Source organism: Ischnura elegans, chromosome 6, assembly GCF_921293095.1.
Source record: "Ischnura elegans chromosome 6, ioIscEleg1.1, whole genome shotgun sequence".
NCBI classification, from domain to species: Eukaryota; Metazoa; Arthropoda; class Insecta; order Odonata; family Coenagrionidae; genus Ischnura; species Ischnura elegans.
In genome coordinates this window covers 113,343,064-113,357,925 of record NC_060251.1, presented here as the reverse complement: position 1 = coordinate 113,357,925, position 14,862 = coordinate 113,343,064, and the positions used below count along the sequence as shown (strand labels likewise).

The 14,862-nt window shown below is 41.0% G+C and overlaps 1 protein-coding gene across 1 annotated transcript in view; it reads left to right on the top strand.

Moving 5' to 3' along the window:
- LOC124161517 (calcium-activated chloride channel regulator 2-like) overlaps nucleotides 1–14,632 on the top strand; it is an 81,587-nt gene extending 66,955 nt beyond the window's left edge. Inside the window, exons 2-12 of the mRNA XM_046537869.1 lie at nucleotides 2,864–3,218; nucleotides 4,684–4,840; nucleotides 5,343–5,567; nucleotides 6,162–6,288; nucleotides 6,730–6,993; nucleotides 7,670–8,344; nucleotides 8,747–8,920; nucleotides 9,325–9,646; nucleotides 10,093–10,338; nucleotides 11,159–11,562; nucleotides 12,653–14,632. Coding sequence (XP_046393825.1) covers nucleotides 2,864–3,218; nucleotides 4,684–4,840; nucleotides 5,343–5,567; nucleotides 6,162–6,288; nucleotides 6,730–6,993; nucleotides 7,670–8,344; nucleotides 8,747–8,920; nucleotides 9,325–9,646; nucleotides 10,093–10,338; nucleotides 11,159–11,562; nucleotides 12,653–13,672 — 3,969 coding nt within the window. The 3' untranslated portion in view covers nucleotides 13,673–14,632. The remainder of the gene's footprint in view (nucleotides 1–2,863; nucleotides 3,219–4,683; nucleotides 4,841–5,342; nucleotides 5,568–6,161; nucleotides 6,289–6,729; nucleotides 6,994–7,669; nucleotides 8,345–8,746; nucleotides 8,921–9,324; nucleotides 9,647–10,092; nucleotides 10,339–11,158; nucleotides 11,563–12,652) is intronic.
- The last annotated feature ends 230 nt before the right edge of the window (nucleotides 14,633–14,862 follow it).

Sequence of the window (14,862 nt, the reverse complement as noted above, 5' to 3'; positions counted from 1 at the left end):
TATAATCTCGAAAATTCGGATATGTTCTAATTTTATTCAATCCTACTGAATCATAAATTGACTACCAAGAGTGATTGTTGATATTTGTTGAAAATTTACGACAATCGACAAAAGATATTTAATACTCTTAATGAATACGGTTTTCATAACAACTTACGGTCATCAAATCTCGACTTCGAATTAGAGGAATAATTAGTACTCGAAAATTTAGGATAATCGAAATGGTTCGAGCGTTGGCTCAAGATGAAAATCGACAATCGTCGTTTGTCAAACTTACCTTCTCATGATCCAAAATTGACGGCTAATAAAAATAGATCACCAACCTCGTTATTTTCCTCCCCAACTGCAGTCGAGGTAATAAATAAAAATAAGGGTGAATTTAATGAAAATAATTGGTTCCAATGTGTGAGGGAAAACAGCGCGTGTCGAGACTTGAAGGCAAACAAACCCAGGAGAAGACCCACTCCGGGATATAGGTTAGGGTTTGCGTCAATGTGTTTACTTACATTCACGATTCTTTCTATTTATTTTTAATAAGCATTTTCTTAATTATAGCTGCATTGAACATCCTCTGCCACATGTCTTTTATGATGGCTCGCAGGGTAATTGGAACTCACTTTCTTCCTGTACCCCTTGCAATTAACCGAGGCCGTAAATAACCTCAGCGCATTACCACCTCCTAATAAAAGCGTATGCCAATCTTAATTCGTGCAGACGGTGCGGTGTCGATCTTTATTCGCTCACGCTCAAGAGCCTTCTTTTCTTCGTGTCGTCATCATTATTATATTTTTAATTGGACTCGCCTCCTGTAGAGGGTGGGGGGCAGAGCGTTTGTTGCTAGGGTGGGGGAAGGAGTGTGGAGGGGGGTGAGGGTCAGCTGATCGTGCTACCGGAAGGACGCCCCCCTCCCCCTTCCCCGAGTCCGTTAAATACCCCGACCAGTTTGAAAATCTCGGAGGCCCCGTTTCCATGCCGATATTCGCCGAAAAAATTAGCGCGTATTAAACTACGGCAGCAGTCGATTTTAAACTTGAGCACTTTATTAGTTGATGTCCGATAATGGAAAATAAAATTAGCCCTTCATTCTATGCCTTCCGTTAATTTATCTTTCAGTTGGAAATGAAACCGGTAAACGCCCCGCGTGAATCAATAGAGATGATCGGAGTCATATCGCGGGGCTTTTATCGGCGTCTACCATTGATGATTGCTATGGAACGTTCTTTATGCCACTCCTTTTTAATGGCAACCTTTCATCATGCTCGTAATACTTCGTTAAATTTCAAGTGTCATTGTTGAAACTGTGCATGTTCAATGTGAGTTAAATTTCCGGCCGACCAATAAAAATTCCTCCAACTATATAGTCAGCTATAAACTTAATGGATGGAAATAAACAAGTCATCGGTTCATCACCTCAACGTTGTTGTTGGTTTTCAAATTTAAAAATTATTGCTTCTTTCAAGAACCGCGCAGATAGGACCACGGGATAAGAATGCTTCAGGGATTTATGAAAAAAGTGTCAAATGTTCGGTACCACTCATCTCGAATGAAAAATATGTGCTCTCCCATATAGGTAAGTTTTACGTCATCATCGTATTCCTCCGTGAGGTGCTTCGTCAATCCTTCGAATTTTTAAATTTCAAATCTCGCATTATACAGTCGAGTCCGAGTGTGTATGGTATACCAAAATCCCTCATCTTTCATCGGGAATCCATGTGAGGGTATGTGATAATATCCTCATGAATAATGAAAATTTTTAGGCCATAAATTAGCAACTTTTTTGAAAAACTTTTAAGCCATTCCGAGACAAGGATGGTGAAGCGAGGATTTTTTTTAACTCTTGACGGTGAATATGACGACGGGTACCCTTCAAGGTAAATAATGTTTGTCTTCAACTCATTCGCTGTTGATTCAAACGCTCGTTTATCAAATCGCCAGATGAAGCAGCACCATTGTTGAGCTGTTGCTTTTGTTTTTTTCCATGGATCCGGATTTTGATTCTGGACTGTTTTTGGAGATTAAAAGCCGAAAATTGACGAAACGGAAGTTGGCCCGGAACGAGGATTTGCACGCTTGTGACGACAAAAGAGTTACGATGAGCACGCGAGGAAGTTTAGATGAGTGAAACAAAAACAAGGTTTGAATGAGCTTACCTGCGCGAACAAAAGACAAACGCCTTTTCATCTGTAAACAAACAGCGATACATATCATCGACGAGTTTATTTCGTGTTTCGGAACTTATATTTCTGTTATTTTCTCTCTACCTTCGCACATAGCAAATGCTGGAAACCCGTGTACTACTTATGCCTACGTATTTTTTACCTTTTTGGCTTTAATCAGAAATTTGTGCCAGTGAACATTTCAACAATGCATGAATTTGATTGTTTGGCACACTATTGCCATGACTCAAAAAAGATTGCAATATTTCGTGCGCCTTTTTCTGATAGTTCTCCTTTTTTACTTGAATTATTTTTTAATTAACGCACCTCCTTAAAAAAATGTACCTATACTGATTTCTTACGGTGCAAAAATGAATCACTCTTACGTCTGATTTAGTCGTATTTGCTTCATTATTATGACACAAACTTTTGATTTTATTTCCTTTTAATCACGATGTGTCTTCTGCTCAAGCGATATGATTATTTTAATTAATATGCGAAAGCAAAGACATCAATATAATATGCTAACTATTTTTTATAAACCAAAGGGTAATAATACCCTGTGGTAAAACATTTTATCATAAAACTTTTATTAATTTTTACGATTGAGAGAGTGAGAATATATATTCAGATAAAATGAGTGTATTTCTCATGCTACTATGAGCCTTTCAAACAATTAATGTACCTATCTTTCTCATCTTCCGCAGAACGCTATCACGGATGCATCGCAGCGCCTCTACTCTGCTTTGGGGGGCCGCGCCTGGTTCCGCTCCGTCACCATCCTGCTCCCGGATTCGTGGACGGACGCGGGTGCGGAGGAGGCGATGTTCGGCGAGTCGGGTGCGGCAGGAGGGCGCGGCACGGAAGTGTGCGGTCGCCCGGAGGTGACGGCGGCGTGGGCGCGGGGGGAGAGCGCCGCCACGGCCGACATCCGAGTCACCGCGGTGCCGCACCCGCTCTTCGGAGAGAACTCGTGGACGCGGCAGAGCGGCGGGTGCGGTGCTCCCGGAGACTTCATCGAAGTGACGCACTCGAAAGTGGCCGAGAGACACGGAGACCTCGGTGAGTGAACTACCTTCCGTCATCAGGGTGAATTTGGGCCAACTTTTCATGATTCATTGGAAATAAACAAACTTATCTAATTTTGAAACTTATAAACAATGAATTCGAAGTTATTGAATAAAATAAAATAACTTTGTTTTATTCCACCCTCTATTTTAAATAGCACGACCCGGGTTTCAACATCTAGTGATACCCGTAAATTTGTTATATTCAATTAATTAAATTATAACACTAGATGTTGAAACCCGGGTCGTGCTATTTAAAATAGAGGGTGGAATAAAACAAAATTATTTTATTTTATTCAATAATGAAGCAATTCCACAAAATAACGCCTGAGACCGTGTCTTATATTAAATTCAAAGTTGTTAAAATTATTGACAGATCATGTATCTTGAATTTAAGGCTGTTTATTCAACCTCTTGACTGTTTTAACAACCAGTATTTTGTTTGCAAAAATTTGGGTCAAAGTTACCTTGAATTGGGATATCTTTGGCCCTATCCTATTAAAGCATACAAATCTAGTTCTAAACCATGAGTTGGAGCAAAGATACCCCACAAACAAATATCTCTTATTTTTTCTGTTTTCAAGTGCTCCCTGATTTTTACCTGTAAATTTATATTTTATTATATTTATATTCAATTATTTATATTATAACTACAAAGGTAATGCTTTGACGAGCAACCCAGTGCAAGTTGCACCGAGCATTTCTTCCAGTCTTTTATTGTTTGGGGAAAAAACAAATTCCCTTACCTATCCATTTGGCAAAATATCTCTCTTAACATATGGTTTCTATTGAACCTGGATTTATTGGGGTTCTTGTATGATACTGTCCATGTCGATCTCTCTCTATCTATTCTCAACTGTTCAAGCAATCTAAGCCCAGTGTGCAGCCTACAAGTCTCTAGTGGCTCCCTGGGTTTTATGATTTGGAAACAGTTACCATCCCTGATAGTATGAGGCAGTGGTGTAATTATGGGGGGTGGGGGGATGAAGGGATAGATACCTCCCAAAGCCTCAGAGAAACAAAACAAAATATAAACTATTGTCTACTGTTGACATATAATAACTGCATCTACTTCAATTTAAAGATCATTCATTAATATCATGGCAGTAAGTCATTTGAATCACTGAGATGAGTCATTTTTCAAAAATTTTCCGGAACCACCCCCCCCCCCCCCATTTCCTGGGGTTGGGGGTAGACCTCCCCCAAGGCCCCTTCATTCTCCCCCCCCCCACCCAAAGCATACTCCAAACTTCGCCACTGGTACTAGTGTAAAATTTCATCTTAAATCTCTTTGATCTGCATTGCATTTCCTTCATAAAACTAGCCAATAGACATCATTTTCAAAGTTTCCATTTAATTATCAATTCATCCTCTGGGATTGTAATATGGGAATTTATCAGAATGGAATGTCTTGCCATTCAAAACTGTGCCTGACAAAAATTTTATTCGTTCATCCGCAGGTGCCTTGCTGGTGAGGGACTGGGCCAAATATAGGTATGGAGTCTTTGATGAGGCTGGCATTGGAGGAGACTCTGTTTTCCCTCTTTGCTACCGAGGCCAAGATCCCACAACGTCTAAAGTGACTGGATGCTCTGATCTGCCAATCGGAACTGCAGGGTAAGTGGGGGAAATTTTCTAAGAGCTTTAAGCTTTTATTTAATTGTACAACTTGCTATTTCTTTGAATATTCCAGAATGCATTGATATCAGCAGATTAGTAGCGTTTGGTGATAAAAAGAATATACATAGTTCTCGTTTAGACATTCTTTTAAATATTGTTGTGTCGTAGAATGATGGAGATATGTCTATCAATTATCCTAAATTGATTTTCAGTATACTAAATAATTTACACTTTCTCCTACAAGGACATGTCAAATGTCAGTGTTTCATTTTAAATGTTTTTTACAATCTTTTAACTCCGTATTTCACTTACAATTTCAGTATTTATTGTCCCTGTCATACTAATTAATAATATGAGTATTAGGCTATAGATTTTGTTCTCATTCAAACCTTTGTTGAGTGTATATATGAGTGATGATTTGACTCACTTATTGCTCTTACAGCAATAATTAATTTTCCAAATACTGAAGTTAAATATGTATTGTTTTTTCTCCTTTCAGGCCGTGTGAGAAACTTACAGAGTATGGACATTTCTTTGGAAATGTGAGCCACTTGCTTCACGCCAACGCAACGTCATCCATCATGTTTGATCCGACCGCTCCACAGGTCACCAAGTTCTGCAACTCCACCACGCACGATCGCTACGCTCCCACAAAGCACAACTTGATGTGCGACAGGAGAAGTGTAATGGATGTCATTCTGCAGCATCAGGACTTTGCCAACAAGTAAGTTTCCTTAGTTTAAAATCACAAGGTATTCCTTACAATATTTATCAGCATGTATCTACAATGGAACATTCATTTATGAACACTTTGCAGTTGTGGAAACTGACTTATGGGTGCAATTTAACTCCCATTGATAATAACATGTTTATTCTCAAGGAGAAGATAACTAAATACATAAAGTGCTGTTCCTTTAACTTTTTAATGCTGTCAACTAGTCCGGCTATAGTGTCATTATAGTTCAATTCCAATAGAGTCATTATTGAGACAAATGCAATGATCACATGGGCACAATATTTTCATCAGTGTTTTCATTTGTACATATCCCTTACGGATAATTTTTGAGCCAATCAAGTCCTGTCCATGAGATTAGTTGCTATTTACCTATGCTCACTAAATTTATATATACTAAAACAAAGATGGTAATTTCATTTTGGCTGTCTACCTCATTTTGCTCTTTGATTAAGCCTGGAAGACATTCCACAAACAAGTGCCGTAAAAATTATTATAGTTATGTTATCTGATGCCTTTGATTTGAGGGTATACTTGAGTGGAAAGTCATCAAGGTAATGATAATTTTCCTCTCTTTGTCAACAGTTTGGAAATGGAGTTCAATTGGGAAGGAGGAATGCCCGTGGAGACAGTACCTCGCTTCACTTACAAGAGAGAGATTTTGACTCGCTACATTCTCGTCGTGGAGGACACAAAGCACATGCTGACAAGGGTAAGAACCTTTTTTAGTCTATCAAACACTACTCTGGCTTGCTGTTAAAAACTATTTGAATTTTTACTTTATGAATAGGATTTTAACATTATGATTGATTTGCGGATTAAAGGTTGATTCAGTTTTATCTTGTCATTCACCCATACAACCTATGTCAGATGTGCCCCAGATGGATGTATTTTCAAAGAAATGCATCAAAATATTCTCTCATTTAGAGCTATTTTCACTCCTTTATAATTTATTCATTGATTAATAAATAATTGAGAGGAATTCATGGGGCACCAACACTAAATGTCTGGTAAAGAGCCATTATTGAGAAAAGTCATGCATATAACTATGTTTTGTCCAATATCTTTTTCTGATTAAATTTTTTTTATTTAAATATTTGTAGCCTCTCAAAGGATGGCTTTAATAAAATTTAATTTGTGACTGACCCGACAGGAATCCTGGACTTTCCTCCGAACTGCTGTGAGGAAATTTGCCTTCCACGATCTTCCGAGTGAGGGTTCCGTCGAGGTGGGTCTGGTTGGTGCCACCGAGAGTGGCGCCACGCGCTTGCAGGCAATCTCTTCTCTGGCTGGTGCTGGAACGAGAGATGCCCTTGCTTCCTGCCTCCCATACAACCCTGGCGACAGCACCTCACACCTCTCGCCTCCAACTTCATCGTCGGCCTGCCTGCACTGTGGAATCAAGGAGGCTTTGGACGTTAGTATTCCACACTTGAAGCTCTCTAGCATGCTAATTTTTGTGATAGTAATTAATGAATATGTAATATGAAATTGCAAATGCAATGCCAATCGTTTGTTAGGTTCATCTTTTCTGAAATTTGTCTCAAAGGATGATAATCCAGTGAGGTACAAAAATTAATGCAAAGTTTTTGATCATTTGGAGAAGTATGTCTTCTCATTGGTCACTGAAATTTAAGACATTATTTTACCATTTTCATCGCAGCATCTTTAACCCAGAATGTCCCACAGTGCCTGGATTCTTTAAAAAATAGTACTTAACCCGTAATGAGCTATAAAAAAACCTTTTATAATGATAGTGAAATTAAATAAATTTGTTTAGCATCATAGGTTATACTGATTTGAATACAAATGGTATTTGATGCTCTGGAAAGAGGGTTTGCGAGCATAAAAGCATTAGAATAATGGAACAGCTTTTTCTCACATATCCATTGGTGGATGGATAGCTTTGCCTACTAGCATAAAATGGTGGATAGCCTTTATAATTTTTAACTATTGGTTCATAAAACAGCATAATGTGAAGTTGGTATCAATAAATCATTAGAAAGTTTCACTAATTTTTATGTCATAGTAAATAAAGCATTCTATCACATCAAAGACAGTGTATTTACTTTTTTGTTGTCTTGTGTTTGTAGATGCTGGAAGAGAGGAGTCGTGCTCATGGACCAGCTGCCTCTGTGATTGTTGTCGTGGCCGCTGGAATGGAAGACGAGAATTCCCTCCCCTCATCCCGTTCCCTCTGGACCCAGGTGGCACGATCCAACTCCATCCATGTCCCCATTGCAACAATCAATTACCCAATGATTGGCTTTGGGAGACAACCCTTGGACCCGCTCTCAGCCGCGACGGGAGGCCTTTCCTTCACCATCACGGAGAAGAGGCTGTCAATCCGTACGTCTCACCTCTCGGCATACATGGCGCTTTCTGGTGCCTTTGTTGCGATCCGCAACGAGTACCAGAGGGGAGGCAAGAATGCTCTGCCCATCGAGATTCACTTCAGGGAGATCAAGGATGACGATGCCGAGAGGGGAAGACAGTTGACTGCCGGTGGAGCCGTGGGCAGTGGGGCTGGGATCAGCGTCATCTCTGGGAGCTTTGTCGTGGAGGACACACTCGTCGATACGGTCAGCATGGGGTGGCCGAGGCATTCCAGCCCCGTCGGTAGTCGCTTCGCTCTCTTCATCCACAACACTGAGTCTCCCCTGGTGAGGAAGGTGGAGCTGGTGTCTCCCTCGAACCACGTCTACCGCACCCGATCAGATGCCTTGCTGAACATCCGTGCGCTGACACTTCAAGCTGCTCTCAATGAGGTAAGGAAGCAACAGATGTCCAGCATCAGAGTTCTCTATTGATACAATTATAATTATTGAATCACCACTTGCTGTGCAAAAAAAACACTTATTCACTTGATTAACGCAATTGAGCTAAACTCTTCATCAACGCATTTGAAGTATATATTTTCTCTATTTTTTCTTACAAGTAACAGATTTTAAGGGGCACTAAATCAATAACTTCTACAGACATGATGGGAAATGATGAAAAAAATCTAACTTTCATAGCCTTTAAATGGCTTGTATGCATTCATCGAATTGTTTTGCAACGAAACTTTCATTTTATAATTGTAATTGTAGATTCATTGCATAGCCTGATATCATTTCTTAAGTTAACTCTTGGTATCGTATCACTTACGATGTCTTTTTTCACCCCTACAGAGTGGAACTTGGACCTACACAATTGAAAAATTCCCTGGCAATCCTCAGCCATTGTATGTACAAGTGACCTCTACTCCAAGATCCAAAGTTGCTCCTGTCATCAAAGCACGAGCCTGGACTAGCACCAAGATTGTGAGACCAGGGACAGCTGAACCAGTTGTTATATATGTGGAGGTGAGTGTCTTGAACTGTGAATGGGTGTATACATCAATTACCAGTACACTTGAAAACATGGTTAGTATGTACTCTTTTTTAAAAATAAATAAATGAAGACAGAGAAGAAGGTTGAAGGATATACTCTTTTCAGTAAAACGTTTCCGTTGCGAAATACTTCAATTTTATATTCTACGATGATAGGAATCTCATTTCAAAGAAGCTTTTTATATCCATGGTGATATATTCATTAATCCAAAAAGTCTGTGGAATAGTGCATATATTCTTATATGGCTTGATTTTAATTAAAGAGTGCAATGCATGAAATGTTACTTCAAAATTTTCATTAGCAATGTGTAGTAAATACAACCATTGTCAGCATATTTGAAAACAATGCCTCTCATGAAAAAAAACTATGTTTTCAGGTCACCAAGGGCAACTGGCCAGTGGTGAGTGCTCGAGTTGAAGTCACTGTGAGGATGTGGCCTGCAAATGACTCCTACAGCTCATCATCCAGCATCGGTACCCACTCGTATCGTGAGAGCGAACAGAGGCGTTTCCTTCTGTTGGACACTGGAAGTGGAGACCCTGACGTCACCAAAGGCGATGGCATCTATTCCCGTTACTTCGTTCCTCCCTCATACTCCGGGTCATCTGATCTGATCTTGTACATGTTGGACATCACTGTGACTGATGATGGGAACACGGCTTACACTTGGCAGGCCGTTCAGAGCTCTTTACAAACTGGTAAGTACAAGCACACACAAAATATCTCATCTTTGAAACTTCTATGATTGGATTGTGCCATGAAGTGTTAAAAAGCTTGCCCTTACCCTTATCCCATTGAAGTTTAATCTGCTATCTGACAAAAAGCATTTATTTTGTATTAAACATTGCTTGGAATATTTCCTTTAGCTTAAAACTCTTTAAGTCACTCTTTCACATTGTAAGACTTTCCCTCACCATAATTACTTTAGGCTGGATAAATATGTATCAAGGAATTTCTCTCTCTTTCTTTAAATTCACAGATTTTTTTGTCATCAATAATAAATTTTTTGGCAAATTTTTCTCTAACTTAGTGTCTATTTGTACTCATTTGCGTGACTGTGTACTATGAAATGCTTGTTTCAGGCAGTTTCATGAATAGTTATATGTAGTAATGATTAATGGCTTTTTTATTTATTTGTAAATAGGCTCTTGCTGTGGCAGCTCCCTAAGGCCTGAGGCCTTGGCACCCCTCCCATCATTCCAGCGCATGCTACCTCCTGTAACACTTGGCGTCATGAAGGGAAGTTCTCACGGCCTGGGGATGACCGTCCCGCTCATCATGGACCCTCCCCCCTCAAAGGTGGGCGACCTGAGGTCGGAAGTCCTTGCAGCCGAAACAAGGGCTAGGCTCACGTGGATTGCTCCAGGAGCTCATGGAGACATGGGAACTGGTAAGTGTCATGCCATCGATTCTTACTGCACAATTTAGTCCTTTTTTATAAATGAGAGGAACGTGGTAGTCTGGTGAGTTGAGAGCTTGGCTGGTGATAGTGGGGTTCCTGGTTCAGTTCTCAGGGGAAGCCCTGAAATACCCCCAAAAAATATCTTTGAAGGGCAAGATGGCTCAGGGAAAGGAACTTTGATGAATGTGTCCACTTCATGTACCTGTAACTTAGTCCAAGATAAGTTCTACCTTTAGCTATCTCATCCAACCTTACGATTGAATCACTGAGTGAAATAGCGTGAAAATGAAATGCTGTACCCACAGAGTTTTGTCCTAACTATTTATGTAGCAAAGTAGTAGCCTCTCCAATTCTTCCATCTCAAAAGTGAAATTCTTTCATTTCGTATCATTAATTAAGATCAAAATTGAACGCTATCTGCAATGAAGCTACTGAAAGTTCAAGAAGAATGACTTTTTGTCAACTCTTGCTTTTCATCCTTCATAACCTATAGTCCCCTTGGTATTTACCCCTTTACTGGTTTCATTTAATTGTTTTATCTGTCTATTTTGCCCCATTTATAAAATCCTTTGATGCATTTGTTACATAAAACTTATACCATTGGTAAGATACAGTGTGGCTATGAAATAGGTTATTTTGTTATTCTGTGTTTGTCAAATACTCATAGATTAACTTGGGACAAATTTTCATCAGAGTGTCTCACAGAAATCTCTCCCTGGTTCAATTTGCAATTAGGCAGTTATTCAGACTGATTTTAAATTAGTTTACCTTAGGATGCACTCAAAAGATGCCTTCTTTTTTCCAACAGTTGACTCTTACGAGGTGAGATTCTCCAGGAATCTGGCGACAGTTGCCGACAACTTTGACGCTGCCACTCCCTGGGAGAAGGGACGCCCATTCCCATTGGCTCCTGGCTCCGACACATCCTTCACGTTGGACTTTGTGGGCGAGACGGCACTGCTCGACACGCCGCTCTTCTTTGCCATCCGAGCGGTCTCCTCCAAAGAGAACTCCCCCATCATGTTTGGACGTCCCTCCAACGTTGTCCGAGTGTTGGTTCCCTCCCCACCTCCCCCTCCTCCTCCCCCCCCACCCCCTGTGCTGCTGCACCCTGGAGGACACTTCATAAACGGAACCGAAGTCGACCCCAACGACTTGGTCGTCATACCGCAGAGAGCTGGGCTCGCATCTGGTGTTGGAATGGCACTACAGGTAAGCTGAAGTTTCTCTAGAACTTTTTTACTATAAGCTTGATGAGTCTTAGTTTTATTAAGCGTTTCCTTATTATTCTCGAGGCATTTTGATGCTATAATTTTTGTTCAGTCACCAAAAATGAAGATGATTCCTATAGCACCCTAAACTTTCTACATTATCGTATGCCATCTCAAATTGTGACTTTGATGTTAGAGCTCAGTTTTTGCATTCATCACCCAGATATTTTGTTGTGGTGTAGAGTAACTTTCCCTGAATGCTCTGAATAATAGTCTCTCTGAAATCAATATCCTTTTTCCATTTCATCAGCATATCAATCAGTGGTAACCAGCCATAAGAAGCTTTGCCACAAATATTAAAACTGCTGAATGATAGTAATAGGAACTAGTCTTTGATTTGTTTTCATTTCTCCCCAATCAAAGATATATTCTTGGTGTCTGCCTTAAAACTACATACATCCTGAAAAGGATATTTCAGTATTTAAACTCTGATTCTTAATTATTTAACTTCCCTTCAAGTCAAGTTCACTTGCTTATGGAAAGGTTTGTGTCCTTTCACTTTAAAGGAAACATTCTCAGTTCATTTTATGTATTTGTGTCTTTTGTATTTTCCCTTCTTTTCTAATATGGTACTCTTTGATAAATTTTTTCAACTGTTTAATTTTTTTGAGTGTCGATAGTATTGTGATCAGGGATGTTGACTTACAAAAAACCTTGCCCCGGTAAATTTTATAAGTAGTGAATTTTAAGTTTTTAAGCACTTTAGCAGGCCCCATGGTGTCGGCGCCACTGATTGTGATTTAGCTTAACACATTGCGTACCGGGGTAAGCCAATGTTTAGAATATAACTTTACCCAATCAAACGTTATGATGTATCAATTCATTATGAATAACGAACAACAACTGAAAACGTACTAACGAATACCTAATGTATAATTTAAAATTGTTTAGGTTGACGCGCCTAAATGATGAGAATCTTCGTCATCTGTCCGGAACGTTTGGGAAAAAATGACGAGAATTCTCGCCATCCGTACGCAACCTGTTGACTGATGTTTCTTGTATGGTATAACAATTTTTTCTCATTCTTTCAGGTTATCCTGCCAGCAGCTGTTGGCATATTGCTCCTCATTGGAGTTCTTGGCGTTTATTTCTTCCTGGTGGCGCAGAGGCGGAGAAGGACCGCCAAGAAGCACCAACACAAGCCCTCCATGACCACACCTACAACCACCTACGCCCCGACATCCAATGGCAACGGCAACAGGTCTGGCCCCATGCCAACCCCTCCACCTGCGTACGAACCACGCCTGATGGAGGACGGAATCAAGTCGGACAACCTCGTGAGGTGGATCGGCGAGAACGACGGCAGCGCCAAGCGGTTCAGTCTCGGCGACGAAGTCCCGCCCCACGTGACGACCTCTCCCGACCCCAGGGGAGCCCGCCTCTCAGTCATCTGCTCCAAGGACGGAATGGGCGGAGGTCCCATGTCTCCTGTCGGGGAGGGAGGCATGCCCGCTCGAACCCTAAGCCCTTACCAGTCGTGGACGGCCAGTCAGCTGCTTCACGAGCACGAGAGGCGCCACAGTCCGTACGGTTACGCTCCCGGACCCATGCACTCCCAGCAGCCCAACCACAACTCATCCTCGGGGGAAGAGGTTTGGTGCATCGGACCACCACAGCAATTCAACGGGTCCCAGGGACAGCCCAGCCTCAACGGGAGCACCCACTCGCACTCTGTGCTCGGGATTCCACAGAACCACGGTTCCAGGGCACCCAGCAACATGGGAGGAGTCATGATGAATGGTATGGATGGAGACCTGGAGGGAGGACAGTGGATTCCGAACCACATGAACGGGGATGCTTGCCATGGTATGAGCAAGGACCACTTGGGCAATCCCGTCGAGGGCTCGTTCCTCTCTCTGGTTGACGAGGGTGGCAGCAGTGGCGGGAGTAACGGGAGCACGGGTCCGAGGAAAGTGCCCCCGCCCACGGCCCCCAAGCCCACGTTGCACCACGGCCTGAGTTTCAACCAGGCGAGCCACCAGGGCTCCCTCACCTCTGTGCGGAGCAGTGCGTTGGACAAGAAAAAGCAGCGCAACGTCACGCAAGTGTAAACGAACAATGAATGAGTGCAGGAGGAGAAAGCGTGACGAAACAACAAACTACCGAGCTCGTTTTCTTAATATGTTTTGTTAAGTTTGTGATATATGAGTCTTGTTTTTGAGTGTGGTTATCCGAATGGTTATATATGCGTAAATTTTTTGATGATTTCCGTTCTCGACCACCCAAAGCAGACGTCAGCAGCGAGTGTACATATTGTTTACCAAAGTATTCCCTCAGTTTTGTGATGTGGAAATGAGATGTGTCAAAAACTTTCTATGAAAGGCGATGATAAAGTCTGTACTTTTTAATGTGTGGTCATCCTTGTCCGTCAGCCAATGAAATGAACAAGTAAGAGCTGGACTTAAGGTCAAGGGTGATTGTGTGGCACGGAGTGACAATCTGAAATGCACAATCAATGAATGGTTTCATATTTTTATAATTTTATAACATTATTCATTGCTGGGAAGTGTTCAAATTTCCTGGTCTGTATCGCAGTGGATCGTTCCAGTGAAGGAGTATTCGTCATGTAGTTGGACGTGAATAATTCATGCTATCTCAATCTCCAAGTGAGTTTTCCTTTAAGTGGTGCTTACGATAGCAATCAGTTAAGATCCCTATAAGAACATGATGTGACAGAAGTACCTGGTACAAGTCTACCAGAGGCATATCATTAGAGAGGAATTCAAAACGTAGGAAATATATTGCATTTCCTTTCCAATCTAGTCATTGGTGTATCTAAAGCCAGAAATGATCTGTACTTGTGAATGTCTAATGAGTGTCTTCTCTATTCTTGAATGTAAATAACTGCATTTGTAAACGTTAGTGTTCTCAAATCAGACTTGCAGATGTTTGTGTACATTTGAGGTACTCCTGTCTGAGTATGTATTCTCGTGGATGTATGAATTTTACCGACAATCGTTTGTCAACAGATGCTTTGTTTTATCGAAATACAATTCTGTTTCAATGATAAAGATAATTTTTAATTAAATCAAAATGACCTTGCATGTCCATTGACATTCTTGCATGTCCATTCTGCATTTTAGAGTTAGGGAAATGAAGAGTGAATTTTGTCTTCTGTGATAAAACTGTGGTCACGCCACCCAATGTCATTCCATTAAACATTCCATCGTGGGTAAAACCATTCCTCGGAAATCCCATGAATAACACTGTCTGAATTTTAGCACTTATTTTATGGGGCTTT